This window comes from Herpailurus yagouaroundi, unplaced genomic scaffold, assembly GCF_014898765.1.
Source record: "Herpailurus yagouaroundi ecotype Mexico unplaced genomic scaffold, PumYag 67793, whole genome shotgun sequence".
In the NCBI taxonomy this organism is placed as follows: Eukaryota; Metazoa; Chordata; class Mammalia; order Carnivora; family Felidae; genus Herpailurus; species Herpailurus yagouaroundi.
In genome coordinates, this window is record NW_024420586.1 from 23,709,926 (window position 1) to 23,725,205 (window position 15,280).

The window sequence follows — 15,280 nt, forward strand, 5'->3', positions numbered from 1 at the left end:
TTTTTTTTAATTGTTTTATGTTTATTTCTGAGAGAGAGACAGAGCATGAGTGGGGGAGGGGCAGAGAGCGAGAGGAAGACTCAGAATCAGAAGCAGGCTCCAGGCTCTGAGCTGTCAGCACAGAGCCCGACATAGGGCTCGAACTCACAAACTGTGAAGTCATGACCTGAGCTGAAGGCGGTCACTCAACTGACTGAGCCACCCAGGCGCCCCAGTAGGCAAGAATTTTTAAAATTATTTTTTGTTATTAACTTTTTAAGTTTATTTATTTATTTTGAGAGAGCAGGGGAGGGACAGAGAGAGAGGGAGAGGGAGAGAATCCCAAGCAAGCTCCTCACTGTAAGCACAGAGCCCAATGTGGGGCTTGAACCCAGTACTGTGGGATCATGACCTGAGCTGAAGTCAAGAGTCAGATGCTCGACCGACTGAGCCACCCAGGCACCCCTTGTTATTAACTTTTAACTTAATTACATGTTGGTCCCATGTCATAGTCTGTAAGTTATCTATTATTTAAAATTTATTTAGGCTTTATGATCTAGTACATGATTTATTTAAAAAGCATTCTTATGTCCTTAAGAAAACTGTGAGTGTACTGTATTTATTGGATGCAGAACCCAGGCTTATTCTCATGGTATGGTTCAGATCTTATATATTATTGTTGATTTCATTTTTTTGGTCTGCTTGACTAATCAGTAGTTGAGAGAAGCAGCATTATTGAGGAGGGCACTTGGAATGAGCACTGGGTTGTTGTATGTAAGCAATGAATCATGGGAATCTACTCCCAGAGCCAAGAGCACACTGTATACACTGTATGTTTTACATATAAATTATATTTTATTTTTTTTTAATTTTAATGTTTTTATTTATTTTTGAGACAGAGAAAGAGCACGAGCAGGGGAGGGGCAGAGAGAGAGGGAGACACCGAATCCTAAGCAGGCTCCAGGCTCTGAGCTGTCAGCACAGAGCCTGACATGGGGCTCAAACTCACAGACTGTGAGATCATGACCTGAGCTTAAGTCAGACGCTTAACCGACTGAGCCACCCAGGCACCCCAATAAATTATATTTTTAAAAAATAAATAAAATAAAAGCCAGGAAACTGAAGGGGAAAAAAGACACTCCTTAGATTTTAATCTGCCAATTATGAGGGTTTGGAGAAGTCCTGGGCAATTGTCATAGTTAGTTCCTACCTATTTTTTTATTATTTATTTTGAGAAGGGAAGAGAGAGGGAGAGAGAGAGAGAGAGCATGCGTGAGCGAGAGCGAGTGCCAGCATGCATGAGCCAGGGAGGGGCAGAGGGAGAGGGAGAATCCCAAGCAGGCTCCACACTGTCAGCACAGAGCCTGACTCGCTCAAACCCATGAACTGTGAGATCACGACCTGAGCCAAAATCAAGAGTCAGATGCTTAACTGAGTGAGCCACCCGGGTGCCCCCCACCCCCACCTATTTTTTCCCAGCTCTTCACCAGCACAGGGTTTCTGCCCTGCCCTAAATTCACTCTGCCCTGCCCTGAAGTCTGAGTCCCAGCAAGTGTGGGAGAAATACTGTTGTCTCAAGATTTAGGGGAGGAAGAAGCAAGAGCAGAAACCCTAGAGGTTCCTTTTCTATTTTATCCTCCCACACTGTACCACAGGGATTTCTCCTAGTTTCCCTTTTTCTTGGTGTTTTCCTTACTCAGTCCCTTTGGGGTTGATCTTGGGCAATAGGGGAGCCAGAAGCTATGCTAGTTGGGTTTCTTGGTAGAGACCAAACTGTGGAGTATTGCACCTTGATATACGTGCGTCACCTGTAACGTCCTAGAAATAGAACTGCTTGAACACTTCTTTCCACATTAAACCTGTGTTGCCTCTATATTTTTTCTTTTCTTTCTCTCTCTCTGTTTTTTGTTTGTTTGTTTGTTTGTTTGTTTGTTTGTTTTGTGTGTGTATGACACTACCAACATCCAAGCACATAAACCAGAGCAATGTTTTTTCAAACCTAGAGGTGGGATAATAGAAAACGTTCGGGGTTTACCCCAAAATTAGGGTAAATATTATTTGTGAAGCTTTTACTTCCTCGGTATGTGTACATGCACAAATACTCACAAGTATGTGTGCTGGGCTGTGCTGAAGAATCTACTAACGTGGATTATAGTCGGAAAAGTCGAAAATCACCGACTAGAGAACTAGGCATCATTTTGGACCCGTCCCTCTGCCTTCCCTCCTACAGCCATTGAATTACCAAGTCGGTCGATTCTACTTCCTCAATAGTTCTCAAATGTATCCCGTCTTCCTCTTCCCTCCCAACCACCACTCTGCTTCCAGCACTTTCTGGACGACTGCAACAATCTTCAGATCCGTGCTCCGCCTCCTTATTCCGATCAGAGTCATCTTTCCGAAATGCACATTTTCCTTACGTAAATCCTCCTGTGGCACCCTGTTGCCCACAGATGACTTCCAGGCTTTATAACATGGCCCCTGCCTACCTCTCTAGCTTCATCTGCTAGCCTTCTAGTATCACAGCTAAACACCAAACCGCTTTCGGTTTTCCTCACGTTCTCTGATGAGTTTTATTTTGTTCATTCTTTCACTTTTGCCTGGTGTGGGAAGGGAGGGTCCTTTACTCCCACCCCTTTTGTGGGGGTGAACTCCAGCTCGTGTACTCTGACTTCGTATGTGAAGTCTTACACCCCTACATCCCCCACCCCTGGAGTCCCTCCTCTATGTTTCCAGAATATTCTAGGCATCGTGCATTGCACAGCCAAGTTGTTTTTAAATCATCTGTTTAGGTGAGTGTTTACTTTTTTTTTTTTATGGGAAGTAACTAAACATCATACTCATGTTAGTGCCTAAAAGAATATCTAGCTCATTTTGGGTGTTGGTCAGATGTTGGCTGAATGACTGAAGATCTGGAAAGTTCAAGCACCTTTTCCAAATCATGTTGCTTATAGGTGACAGAATTAAGACTGGGAAACAAAGGGCCTCTTTTATTGTTTCATGCTACAGACGAGTACTCCTTCTAGTACGTAATGTAAAACTGAAAAAGTACATTTATTGTGCAATACCGAATAAATCACTTTAAGCTAGTTTGGTAACAATCAAGATGATTAAGTTAACCTTTGTGAATAATCCAATTTTTGCCTACTGTAAGGGAGTCTATTTCTGGCACATGAACAGTTTTGGCGTGAAATCTAATATTTGCAAAGAGGTAAAATAGTGCAAGTAGACTCAAAAGTAATTTGGAAAAATCAAAGTGACCTTTTTGTGACTCTATTTTGAGCGGTCAGTTAGAACTTTAAAATATGTAATGTGACGGATTCCAGGCATACTGTTTAAAACGTGATGTGAGCTTTAGTTTAGAATATGTAAAAGATGGGAATGGTGGCATTTGAAGAATTACACTGTAGGAAAAGCTCAAGATATGTTTGAATCACATTTACAGATGCAAGTTATGACATAGAGTGATTCTTGTGCCTTCTTCCAGTTTCTGTAGCGTATTGCAGAAATCAGTCGGGGTTTAGAAACTAAGACCCATCCATCAGTTTATTGAAGGATAGAGAAATATATTTCAATCTGGGCCTATCTCCAATTTCAGAAGTTTTTAGAGAAGCAGAAGCTGTTTCAAATTTCCACTTGTGGAATTTGAGAAGCAAAAACAAATGAATAAAGAAAAAAAAAAGAGACCAACAGAAACCCAGCCTCTTAAATATGGAGGACAAACTGGAAGCTGCCAGAGGGGAGGTGGGGGGGGGGTGATGGGTGAAATAGATAAAGGGGATGAAGAGCACATTTATCCTGATATAATGTATAGAATTGTTGAATCATATTGTACACCTGAAACTAATATGATGCTATGTGTTAACTATACTTGAATTAAAAAAATAAAAACCAAAAAAGTGAAGCATCAGAAACAGAAAAAGGGTCAGAGCTGAAATATCCCTTAATAACATCCAAAGTGCTGTGTGTAGGAGGATTTCCCCAATCGTTTCCAAAAGGTATTGTTACAGTTAGTATGTTGAAACAGGATCCAAACGGTGTCCCCACATTGGTTGGCTGATGTGTCCTTGAATCTTCCTTTATCACGGTCTCCTCTCCCTTCTGCCCCCCCCATTCCTTTTATTTATTGAAAAAAATAATTTGCGCTCTTCATTTTCTTACTATGTTGCAAAGTCGGGGAGAGTAGGAACTTAAGATTTTAGCACTTAAGAATTGTGCCTGGGATCCAGTAGACACTTGACTATCGGACTATACTCTATCGGACTATTATTTGTCTGATGCTATTGATAATACTCAAGGCCTGTGTTTTGTCCCTGCAGGTTGATCCAAAAGACTACATGTTCAGCGGACTGAAGGATGAAACAGTAGGTCGCTTGCCTGGCCAAGTGGCAGGACAACAGTTCCTCATTCAGGACTGTGAGAACTGTAACATCTATATTTTTGATCACTCGGCTACAATCACTATCGATGACTGTGCTAACTGCGTGATTTTCCTGGGACCTGTGAAAGGCAGCGTGTTTTTCCGGAATTGCAGAGATTGCAAATGCACGTTAGCCTGCCAGCAGTTCCGTGTGAGGGACTGTAGGAAGCTGGAAGTCTTTCTGTGCTGTGCCACTCAGCCCATCATTGAGTCTTCCACAAACATCAGGTTTGGCTGTTTCCAGTGGTACTACCCTGAGCTAGCGTTCCAGTTCAAAGACGCAGGGCTAAGTATCTTCAACAACACCTGGAGCAACATTCATGACTTCACGCCTGTGTCAGGAGAACTCAACTGGAGCCTTCTTCCAGAAGGTGCCGTGGTTCAAGACCATGTTCCTCTCCCTGCCACCGAAGAGCTCAAAGCTGTCCGCATTTCCACAGAAGCCAACAGAAGTATCGTTCCAGTGTCTCGAGGTCAGAGGCCGAAGAGCAGTGATGAATCCTGCTTGGTGGTATTATTTGCTGGCGATTATACAATCGCAAATGCCAGAAAACTAATTGATGAGGTAAGGAGAGAGACCAGAGAAACAGACACACACCTAGGTAGAAGCACACCACTTTCTGGAGAACTTTCTTTTCAAATTGGCTGGTAGAAATACAGGCAGTCCTTGGGGCACCTGAGTGGCTCAGTCAGTTGGGTGTCCGACTTCGGCTCAGGAACTCGAACTTCGGGAGTTTGAGCCCCGCATCGGGCTCGCTGCTGTCAGCGCAGAGCCCGCTTCAGATCCTCTCTCTCCCTCTCTCTGCCCTGCCTCCACTTACTTGCCCTCAAAAATAGATAAAACGTTTAAAAAAAGAGAAATACAGGCAGCTCTTAAGTTATAGTCCTCTGGGCCTCAAAATACTTTCCCAAAGAAACTTTTAAAAATACAGTCCACGGGGCGCCTGGGTGGCGCAGTCGGTTAAGCGTCCGACTTCAGCCACCCAGGTCATGATCTCACGGTCCGTGAGTTCGAGCCCCGTGTCAGGCTCTGGGCTGATGGCTCAGAGCCTGGAGCCTGTTTCTGATTCTGTGTCTCCCTCTCTCTCTGCCCCTCCCCCATTCATGCTCTGTCTCTCTCTGTCCCAAAAAATAAATAAACGTTGAAAAAAAAATTTTTTTTTTTAAAATAAAAATACAGTCCAATTTAGCAAGCATTTATTAAGCACTTAACTGTGTGAAGAGTTACTCTGTTACCGTATTTCATTGATTATAGGATGCACATTTGTTTTCCACGTTTTTGCTTGTCTGAAATGCATCTTGCAATCGACAGCAACTTAAAGCTGATGAAATATGGCATGTGCCGGAGATGGAGATACATAGGCGAAATTCTCTGCCCCCAGAGAACTTCCATTCTTTATAATAAATGATTGCCGTGGAAGCTTACAAAGGTAGTACTGCAGAGTAAAGCCTGGCCTCATTTATTAGGAGTTTGGCTAGGGAAGGTAGGAAAGACATTTCAGCGTACAGCTTTTGGCCCCTGACGTGACTGTGGGAACGAGCCCCACACCACTCGCCTTTTCCCTGTTGCTATGTGAAGGGGCAGCTGGTGTGTCAGAACAAGGGTGGGGGCTGGGATAGCAGCTTGTGGGCTCAGGATCAGGGACTTGGTGAATTTGGGACTAGAGAGGAGTTCTATCGGGAGCGGCTCCCACTTGCAGAATACCTGGGGACGGAGAGATGAGGGGCTCCAGGAAGCAGCAGTTCCGGTGTTGGCGGGTGCTCCAGTGGGGAGACAGCAGAAGGCTGTATTAATTATCCAGTAATCAGGTATCCTTCAGAAGGAGTCTTTGAATTTAAAAATCAGACTTCCAGAAATGAAGCAGCGAATGGAAAACTTACCAAGTCTCTTTTTGGTTGGATTTTTAAAAATATTTATTTATTTTTGGGAGAGTGCAAGCGAGGGAGGGGCAGAGAGAGGGGGACAGGGAATCCGAAGCGGGGTCTGCACTGACAGGCTGACAGCAGTGAGCCCGATGTGGGGCTCGAACCCACGAACCGTGAGATCATGACGTGAGCCGAAGTCGGATGCTCAACTGACTGAGCTACCCGGGCACCCCATGGATTTTCTAGAAATTGTAACAGTTCTGTCGAAAGGAACATTATAAGGGAAAAAAGCCCCACCAAAGATGACCTCCTCTCTGTGGCTACACATCCTACAGTGTAGAAAACCCGTGTCTGAAATCCATAAAGCATATCTGAAATCTAGTTTTCAAAACAACAGAAGCCAGGGGCGCCTGGGTGGCGCAGTCGGTTAAGCGTCCGACTTCAGCCAGGTCACGATCTCGCGGTCCGGGAGTTCGAGCCCCGCGTCAGGCTCTGGGCTGATGGCTCAGAGCCTGGAACCTGTTTCCGATTCTGTGTCTCCCTCTCTCTCTGCTCCTCCCCCGTTCATGCTCTGTCTCTCTCTGTCCCAAAAATAAATAAACGTTGAAAAAAAATTAAAAAAAAAAAAAAAAAAAAAAACAGAAGCCAAAGTGCACATTTAAGACTGTGGTATTTTCTTTTTTGTTCATGCCAATCTGATAAAAACATGCTGTGAATCTGGTAAGATATAGAAAAGTACTTCTGGCCTTCGAGCTATCTAGTCACATATGTTAATCCAACATCTGAGAAGTCAGTATTTGCTTTATCCTGTATGGTGATTTTTTTTTTTTAATCTACATACAGTTTGCAGAAGATATCATTATTCAGGTTAAACTCCTTTTTGGTGGGTAACAAGGAGTGGATAGCACACTTATTTTTTAAAAATGCCATCAGAACAAACACCGTCTTTCCTCACGAGTCATCATATGTTCTTTACCTTTTCACTTGCAGTATCTGATGTGTGAAATGACAGTGTCGTGTGCACTTGAAAACAACACGACCAGGAAGAATGATGTTCTTTAGATGTCCTTCTGGATTACAGAAGAGTTTGAAACAAAAACGCAACAACAGCAATAATAATGGCTAACGCTTAGGTAGTGTTCACCATATGCCAGGTATCGTTATAAGGGGTTTAAATGAAGTAACTCACTTGACTTAGAGTAACCTATGAAATAGGTGCCGTTTATTTCCCTTTTTGCAGATAAGGAAAATGAGCCACAGAGAGGGTAGGTACCTGGCAAAAGGCCCCTCAGCCAGGAAACAGCAAGAGCCATGATTTAAATCCAGGCAGCCTGGCTTTGTAGACCACAGTCTCAGCCCTGAAGTCCGATGCTACTCTGCTGCCTCAGCAGTAGAGGAGAGTTGACAGGTGCCTGGTGGAGCAGGAATGTGAAGGAAGTACGGGGAGTCAAGGCAGATACCACCCTTCAGCCTAGAAGGAAAATCCCTGGGACTTTCGGGTTGGACTTACCCTCTCTAATTCCGAAAGCACAGAATTAGGGACTAAAAAGAACAAAACGAAGAAGACACCGAGTACACGTGAAGAGGGTATTAAAACATGCTAAAAGATCACCAATTTACATGTTAAGAGAGAGATTACATATTTATTTTATTTATTTATTTTAATTTTTTAATGTTTATTATTTTGGGGAGAGACAGAGACAGACAGAGAGAGCAAGCAGGGAAGGGTCAGAGAGAGAGGGAGACACAGAATCGGAAGCAGGCTCCAGGCTCTGAGCCGTCAGCACAGAGCCCGACACGGGGCTCGAACTCACAGACCGCAAGATCATGACCTGAGCTGAAGCCGGCCACCCAACCGACCGAACCACCCAGGCACCCCCTTTTTTTAAAAAAAAATTCTTTTCAGTGTTTATTTTTGAGAGAGCGAGAGAGAGACAGAACATGAGCAGGGGAGGGGCAGAGAGAGGGAAAGGGAGAGGGAGGCACAGAATCTGAAGCAGACTCCAGGCTCCAAGCTGCCAGCCCAGAGCCTGACGTGGGGCTCGAACCTGAAAACTGTGAGATCGTGACCTGAACCGAAGTCGGATGCTCAACCGACTGAGCCACCCAGGCCCCCTGAGAGATTACATTTTTTTTTTTTCAATGAAGCTCGAGTTCCCAGGAAAATATGTGTAGGAGCTACTTAATTCTGAGATGAAAAAAACAAGCAAACAACCCTTGAGTCTTTCTCATACCATAACCTAAATACCTTAAGACAGCCTCAACTGGAACTGTGATTGCTGACTCTGGTTGGTTATGTTCAACCCTAGGACCAGCACAGAATTTTGATTCACATTATTTTTATAAATTGAATGTATCCTAAGGGTTTTTTTACTCTAGGAAGTCCAGAGAAGCTGGATGAAGCAGAAAACACATTCCAGAGTGAATCAAGAGAAGTTACTGGGCCTCAATTTTCTCACCTAAAAAGTCAGATTTCTTGCTTCCTCTTGGCTACATCACAGATACGCACAGGACAAACTAATGTAAAAGTGGTCTGAAATGTTGGGAAGTAACGTATTGCATAATTTAAAGTTGGGTAGTTAAGCACTATTTTCAAGTCTTTAAGAGTAGAAGAGTTTCCATGAAAAAGGAGTCTCTGGATATCTGCAGTGAGATATCGAAATAGATCAAGTTTCATAATCCCTTATTTGTTTTTAGGTAACAGTATTTTGAGTTAATCATCTTTTGTCAGTTTATGTGTCTGAGTATGAAATGAGAGGTAGAGGTAGTGAGCTCTCTAGAAAATTAGAAACAGAGGTAGGATTATTCCTGCTATTTTAAGTAACTTTGCAGTCATCACCTGGCAGTGATGCCCATGCACTTTTCTGCTACTTTTTTTATGTATGTTTTTTTTTTTTTTCCTGAGGCAGCATCGAAGGCTCTCCAAAAGGATTTGAGTTTGAATCCAATTTGATGGAATAGTATGGAATAACGTAGGTAGCCATAGGGTGAAATATGATGAGCCATTAAAACTGACTTTATAGTGGAATAGCTGGGAAGTATTCACAGTCAAGTAAGGGAAGATTTGTAGAATATCATATAAGTATCTGAATTATTATTATTATTATTTTTTTTTTTTTGAGATCTCAGTCCGGGAAGTGATATATACTAAAATGTTAGCAGTTGTGGTTATTCTTAGGAAGTGGATTCAGAGCAGGACTTTCTTCTCTTTTTTGCAGTTATATGGGTTTTGCAATGAACAGGGGTCATTTCTGTAATGGGGGGAAAACGAACACTGGGAGGATAAAAGGAAGTATACCTATATGGCAGGGGCATCTTTGAGTGATAGCACCTTGGTTCATATTTGTTTCTATTTTTTATTTTTCAAGTGTTCTGTATTGAGCATACATGTTACTTAAAAATTTTTTTAATGTTTATTTTTGAGAGGGGGGGAGGGGCAGAGACAGAGGGAGACACAGAACCCGAAGCAGGCTCCAGGCTCCGAGCGGTCAGCACAGAGCCGGACGCGGGGCTCAAACCCATGAACCACAAGATCATGACCTGAGCTGAAGTTGGGTGCTTAACCGACTGAGCCACCCAGGTGCCCCCATGCATGCTACTTTTATACTTAAAAATCTAAGAGACTTTGCTAAAAAAAAACTAAGTGGTTGAATTCTGTGCAATTTTTAAAAACTACTTTAATAGTTATTTTAAAAATCAACGTGTACTTGTGGCTTCAGATCCTGTGTCTCCCTCCCTCTCCTTCCTTGCTCACGCTCTGTCTCTCAAAAATGAATAAACGTTAAAAAAAATCAACGTGTACTCCTTGTACAGTATTGTAGCAATGAAGAAGAGTAGAAATAAACTTAAAAACCATCCATAACGTACTCTATCTTGAATAGTCTTTTTAGGAATAATCTTTAATTTATTTAGTCTATAAGCAGATTAACAGGGTTCGAATCACAGTTCTCTTACTTTATAGCTGTGTGACCTTGGGTAAATTTCTTGGCCACTCTGTGCCTTAGTTTCCTCACCTGTACGATGAGGGTAATAATAGCACCTACCACACGAGAGGATTAAATGTGTTACACATATATAAAGTGCATAAAATTGCCTGGCACACAGTAAGTGCTCCATAAATGTAGTCTATTATTATTGTGCTCTACTGTATACATCTGTATCATGCTTTTCAAAATTATTACTTAAGCTCTTCCCCCTTTTGTCGTATGTTATATTTCATGAACTGTGCTATTTCATCATGTGATGAATGCACCCTAGTTTACTTACTTAACCATTCTCACTGGACGTTTGCATGTGTCACCAAACTCCTTACGCACCACACACTGATTCTTAACCAGAAACACCCATCTGGAAAAATCTTGCATATGTGAAAACTTGTTAGAGCAAACGCCCTGAATCAGAGTGCTGATTCAAACAAACATCAGCATGCTGTGTCACGGTTTTATGTCGAAAAATGCTAGAAGAGGAAAATACTGTTTTAATCTCAGAAGTTCATTTTAAAATCCAAACGAAACTTTATTTTCCACAGATGGTTGGTAAAGGATTCTTCCTAGTTCAAACCAAGGAAGTGTCAATGAAAGCTGAAGACGCTCAGAGAGTTTTTGGGGAGAAAGCACCTGACTTCCTTCCTCTGCTGAGTAAAGGTACCTTCTGGATGATTGGTGTACTTGTGTGGTTATCCTCCTGATGCATGATTAGAACTACTCTTGCCCTTAGCATTTCTCTTACATTGCCTTCTTTTTCTTGTTTTTGTTTTTTTTCCTGTTACTATTCACAACTGGCAAAAATGTTGGGGCGCCTGGGTGACCCAGTCGGTTAAGCGTCCAACTTTGGCTCAGGCCATGATCTCGTAGTCCTTCGGTTCAAGCCCCACGTTGGGCTCTGTGCTGACAGCTCAGAACCTGGAGCCTGCTTCGGATTCTGTGTCTCCCCCTCACTCTCTCTCTCTGCCCCTCCCCTGCTCTCACTGTGTGTGTGTCTCTCTCTCAAACATAAACATTAAAAAAAAAAGTCAGAATTTCACATCATTCAAAAATCCCTGTGTAACTAACTAGAAATTAGGCAGTAGGTCTTTTCCCCCTATTCTGTCATGTTAGTACTTGAATGTCACATTTCATTATTATATATTTTGTTATTTCTAATTCTTATTGTATTGAACTACAGTGAGTGACTGTTTTGTTCTCCCGGTACAGAGTTACAAAGCACTTTATAAGGATTCTTTCTGCTTTAGTGTGCTTTGACCCTACTGGAAAGGAAATAAGAAATATAAACAAAATGGTATACTATTTTATGTATTTAATATGATTAACTTTCCATGCATAATTAGGATTGTTTTCCCCAGTGGACAAATGCCACCAATAAAGTTCAGATACTGAAAACATGTCTGCAAACAGAGGAACTGGAATTTGTGTGCCCTCCTGAAGGGTTATATCTGCCTACATGTATTTGAAGGTATACCGATTCTAAAGGACAGAGTTCTGTTTGTCCGTCAGAGCAGGGACATGGTTTGCTCAAGATTCATCAGGCTCTTCTTGACTGGCTGGAGCCAATATGTGTAGTAATATGCCGTGCTGATGGAATATACCCTGAAAAGATGGCATGTCTGCATTTACATGCTTTTTATGTATAAATTGTAATAACCGTGAAACCTATGTGAAAATGTTGGAGGCTTGTTGGGAGAATTTTAATGGCTAATGCTGGGTATGACTCAGCCATTAATACAGTACTTCATACACCTTTGTGGTTACTGTAGCAATATGAAGGATTTGCTCTAACCCAGTGCCTGCATCTACTATAGAGTATATATATCAGAAATTATGACCTGGCTCCTTTTTTTTTTTTTTTAAGTATAATTAACATACAGTGTTATGTTAGTTTCAAGTGTACAGCATAACGATTCAACAATTCTGTATATTTCTCAGTGCTCATCATGATAAGTGTACTCTTAATCTCCTTTATCTATTTCACTCCTTTCCCCACTCCCCCTCCCCTTTGGCAACCACCAGTGTTCTGTATTTAAGAGGCTGGGTTTTTTTTTTTTTTTGTCTTTTTTCTCTTTGTTTTCTTAAATGCCACATATAAGTAAAATCATAGGGTAGTTATCTTTCTCTGGCTGACTTGTTTCACTTAGTATTATACCCTCTAGCTCCATCCATGTTGCAAATGGCAAGATTTCATTCTTTTTATGGTTGAGTAGTATTCCATGTTATATGTGCGTATGTATGCATACACACACACACACACACACACACACACACACACACCACATCTCCTTTATTCATGCATCTATTGATGGACACTTGGGCCGCTTCCATAATTTGGCTATTATAAATAATGTTGCTATAAATAATGTATACATAGAGGTGTATGTATGAATTATAGGGTTTTTGTGTTTTTCGGGTCAACACGCAGAAGCGCAGTTACTGGATCATAGGGAAGTTCTGTTTTTAACTTTTTGAGGAACCTCCATATGGTCTTCCACAGTGGCTATACCAGTTTGCTTTCCACCAACAGTGCCTGAGGGTTCCTTTTTCCCCACATCCTCACCAATGCTTGTTATTTCTTGTGCTTTCGATTTTAGCCATTCTGACAGGTGTAAGGTGATATCTCATTGTGGTTTTAATTTGCATTTTCCTGATGATCAGTGATATTGAGCATCTTTTCATGTGTCTGTTGGTCATCTGTGTGTCCTCTTTGGAAAAATGTCTGTTCAGGTCCTCTGTCCATTTTTAATTGGGTTATTTCACTTTTTGCTGTTGAGTTGCATAGGAACTTTATATATTTTGGATATTAGCCCCTTATCAGATATTCATCTGCAAATATCTCCTCTCATTCAGTAGGCTGCCTTTTTATTTTGTTGCTTTTGTTTTTCTTGCCTGAGGAAACATACCTAGAAAAATGTTTCTATGGCTGATGTCAAAGAAATGACTGCCTATGTCTTCTACTAGTTTTATGGTTTCAGGTCTCACATTTAGGTCTTTAATCCACTGTGAGTTTATTTTTGTGTATGGTGTAAGAAAGTGGTCCAGTTTCTGGGGCGCCTGGGTGGCTCAGTCAGTTAAGCATCCAACTTCGGCTAAGGTCATGATCTCACAGTTTGTGAGTTCGAGCCCCGCATCTGGTTCTGTGCTGACAGCTTAGAGCCTGGAGCCTGCTTCGAATTCTGTGTCTCCCTCTCTCTCTCTGCTCCTCCCCTGCTCATGCTCTGTCTCTCTCTCTCTCTCCTTCAAAAATAAATAAAAACATTTCAAAAAAATTTTAAAAAAAGAAAGTGGTCCAGTTTCATTCTTTTGCATGTAGCTGTCCGCTTTTCCCAACACTGTTTGTTGAAGAGACTGTCTTTTCCCCATTGTATATTCTTGCTTTCTTTGTCATAGATTAATTGCCTATATAAGCATGGGTTTATTTCTGGACTCTATTCTATTCCATTGACCTGTGTGTCTATTTTTGTGCCAGTACCATACTGTTTTGATTATCTATAGCTTTGTAGCATATGTTGAAATCTGAGATTGAGATACCTCCAGCTGTATTCACCTTTTTCTTTTTTTTAAGTTTTATTTATTTAAGTCATCTCTACACCCCACGTGGGGCTTGAACTCATGACCGCGAGATCAAGAGTCGCATGCTCCTCTGACTGAACCAGCTAGGTGCCCCTCTTCTTCTTTTTCAGGATTGCTTTGGCCATTCAGGGTCTTTTGTGGTTTCATACACATTTTAAGATTAGTTTCTGTGAAAAATGTTGTTAGTATTTAATAGGGATTGCATTAAATCTGTAGATTTCTTTGAGTAGTATGGACATTTTAACAATATTATATTGGTTATTCCAATTCATGAGCATGGCATATTTTTCCATTTCTTTGTTTCATCTTCAGTTTCTTTCATCAGTGTTTTATAGCTTTCAGAGTACAGATGTCCTAGTTCCTTTGATGCAACTGTTTTGACATGGGAGCATTCTGATGGAACCTTGAAAATAAGCCTTTAAACTCTCAGCAGGTTTCAGAAATTGAATCAGCAGGGGCACCTGGGTGGCTCAGTCGGTTGAGCATCTGACTTCAGCTTAGGTCATGATCTCATGGTTCGTGAGCTTGAGCCCCACATCAGGCCTGCTGCTGTCAGTGCAGAGCCTGCTTCGGATCCCGTCTCCTTCTCTCTCTGCCCCTCCCCTGCTCATGTTCACTCTCTCTCTGTCAAAAATAAATAAACGTTAAAAAAAAAGAAATTGAGCCAATAATAATTGTAATGGACATCCTAAAGTGTGAGATTAGGGATGAAGTGAGTATATGGGCAGGTCTACATTAACGATTTATGTGCTCATGAAATGTTAGTGGAGTGACTTAATAGAAATGCTCCAACCCCGAGTGTAATATTTGTGCTTAAGTAACACAACATTCCACATGGAAGAAATAAAAGGACTAAACAAAAGAACTAAAACCAATGGGCAGATGTTACAGGAATTTCAGCAATAAACATCATATAAATAACTTTTAAAACCAGAGATACCCATAGGAAGTACTCACAGTCTAACGAGGTCATGCCAGGTCACGGGAGCCAACTTAAATCCCTTTCCACTGGCCAAACTTGGTATAATTTGGGCATCACAAAGGATAATGAACGGAATTGATTTAACAACAGAAATCCATGTATCCTGGGGCGCCTGGGTGGCTCAGTCGGTTGAGCATCCAACTTTGGCTCAGGTCATGATCTCGCGGTTTGTGAGTTCGAGCCCACATCGGGCTCTGTGCGGACAGCTCGGAGCCTGGAGCCTGCTTCGGATTCTGTGTCTCCTCCTGTCTCTGCCCCTCCCCTGCTCATGCTCTACCTCTCCATCGCTCAATAATGAATAAACATTAAAAAAAAAAAAGAAATCCATGTATCCATAGTGATGACGAAAAAGGGAGGAGGAAATAAAAGGAAACCTCTTCTCCACTTTACAGAATACTATGAACTAATAAATGTAGAAGGAGTGATAAACTTTGGAAATCACCATCATCCAATCCCCAAGGTAATAATTAATTCAGA

The 15,280-nt window shown here is 41.7% G+C and overlaps 1 protein-coding gene across 1 annotated transcript in view; it reads left to right on the forward strand.

Annotated features, from left to right (window-relative positions):
* Positions 1-15,280, forward strand: part of RP2 (RP2 activator of ARL3 GTPase) — a 54,132-nt gene that overhangs the window by 22,459 nt on the left and 16,393 nt on the right. The window contains exons 2-3 of the mRNA XM_040468731.1: positions 4,296-4,961; positions 10,791-10,905. Coding sequence (XP_040324665.1) covers positions 4,296-4,961; positions 10,791-10,905 — 781 coding nt within the window. The remainder of the gene's footprint in view (positions 1-4,295; positions 4,962-10,790; positions 10,906-15,280) is intronic.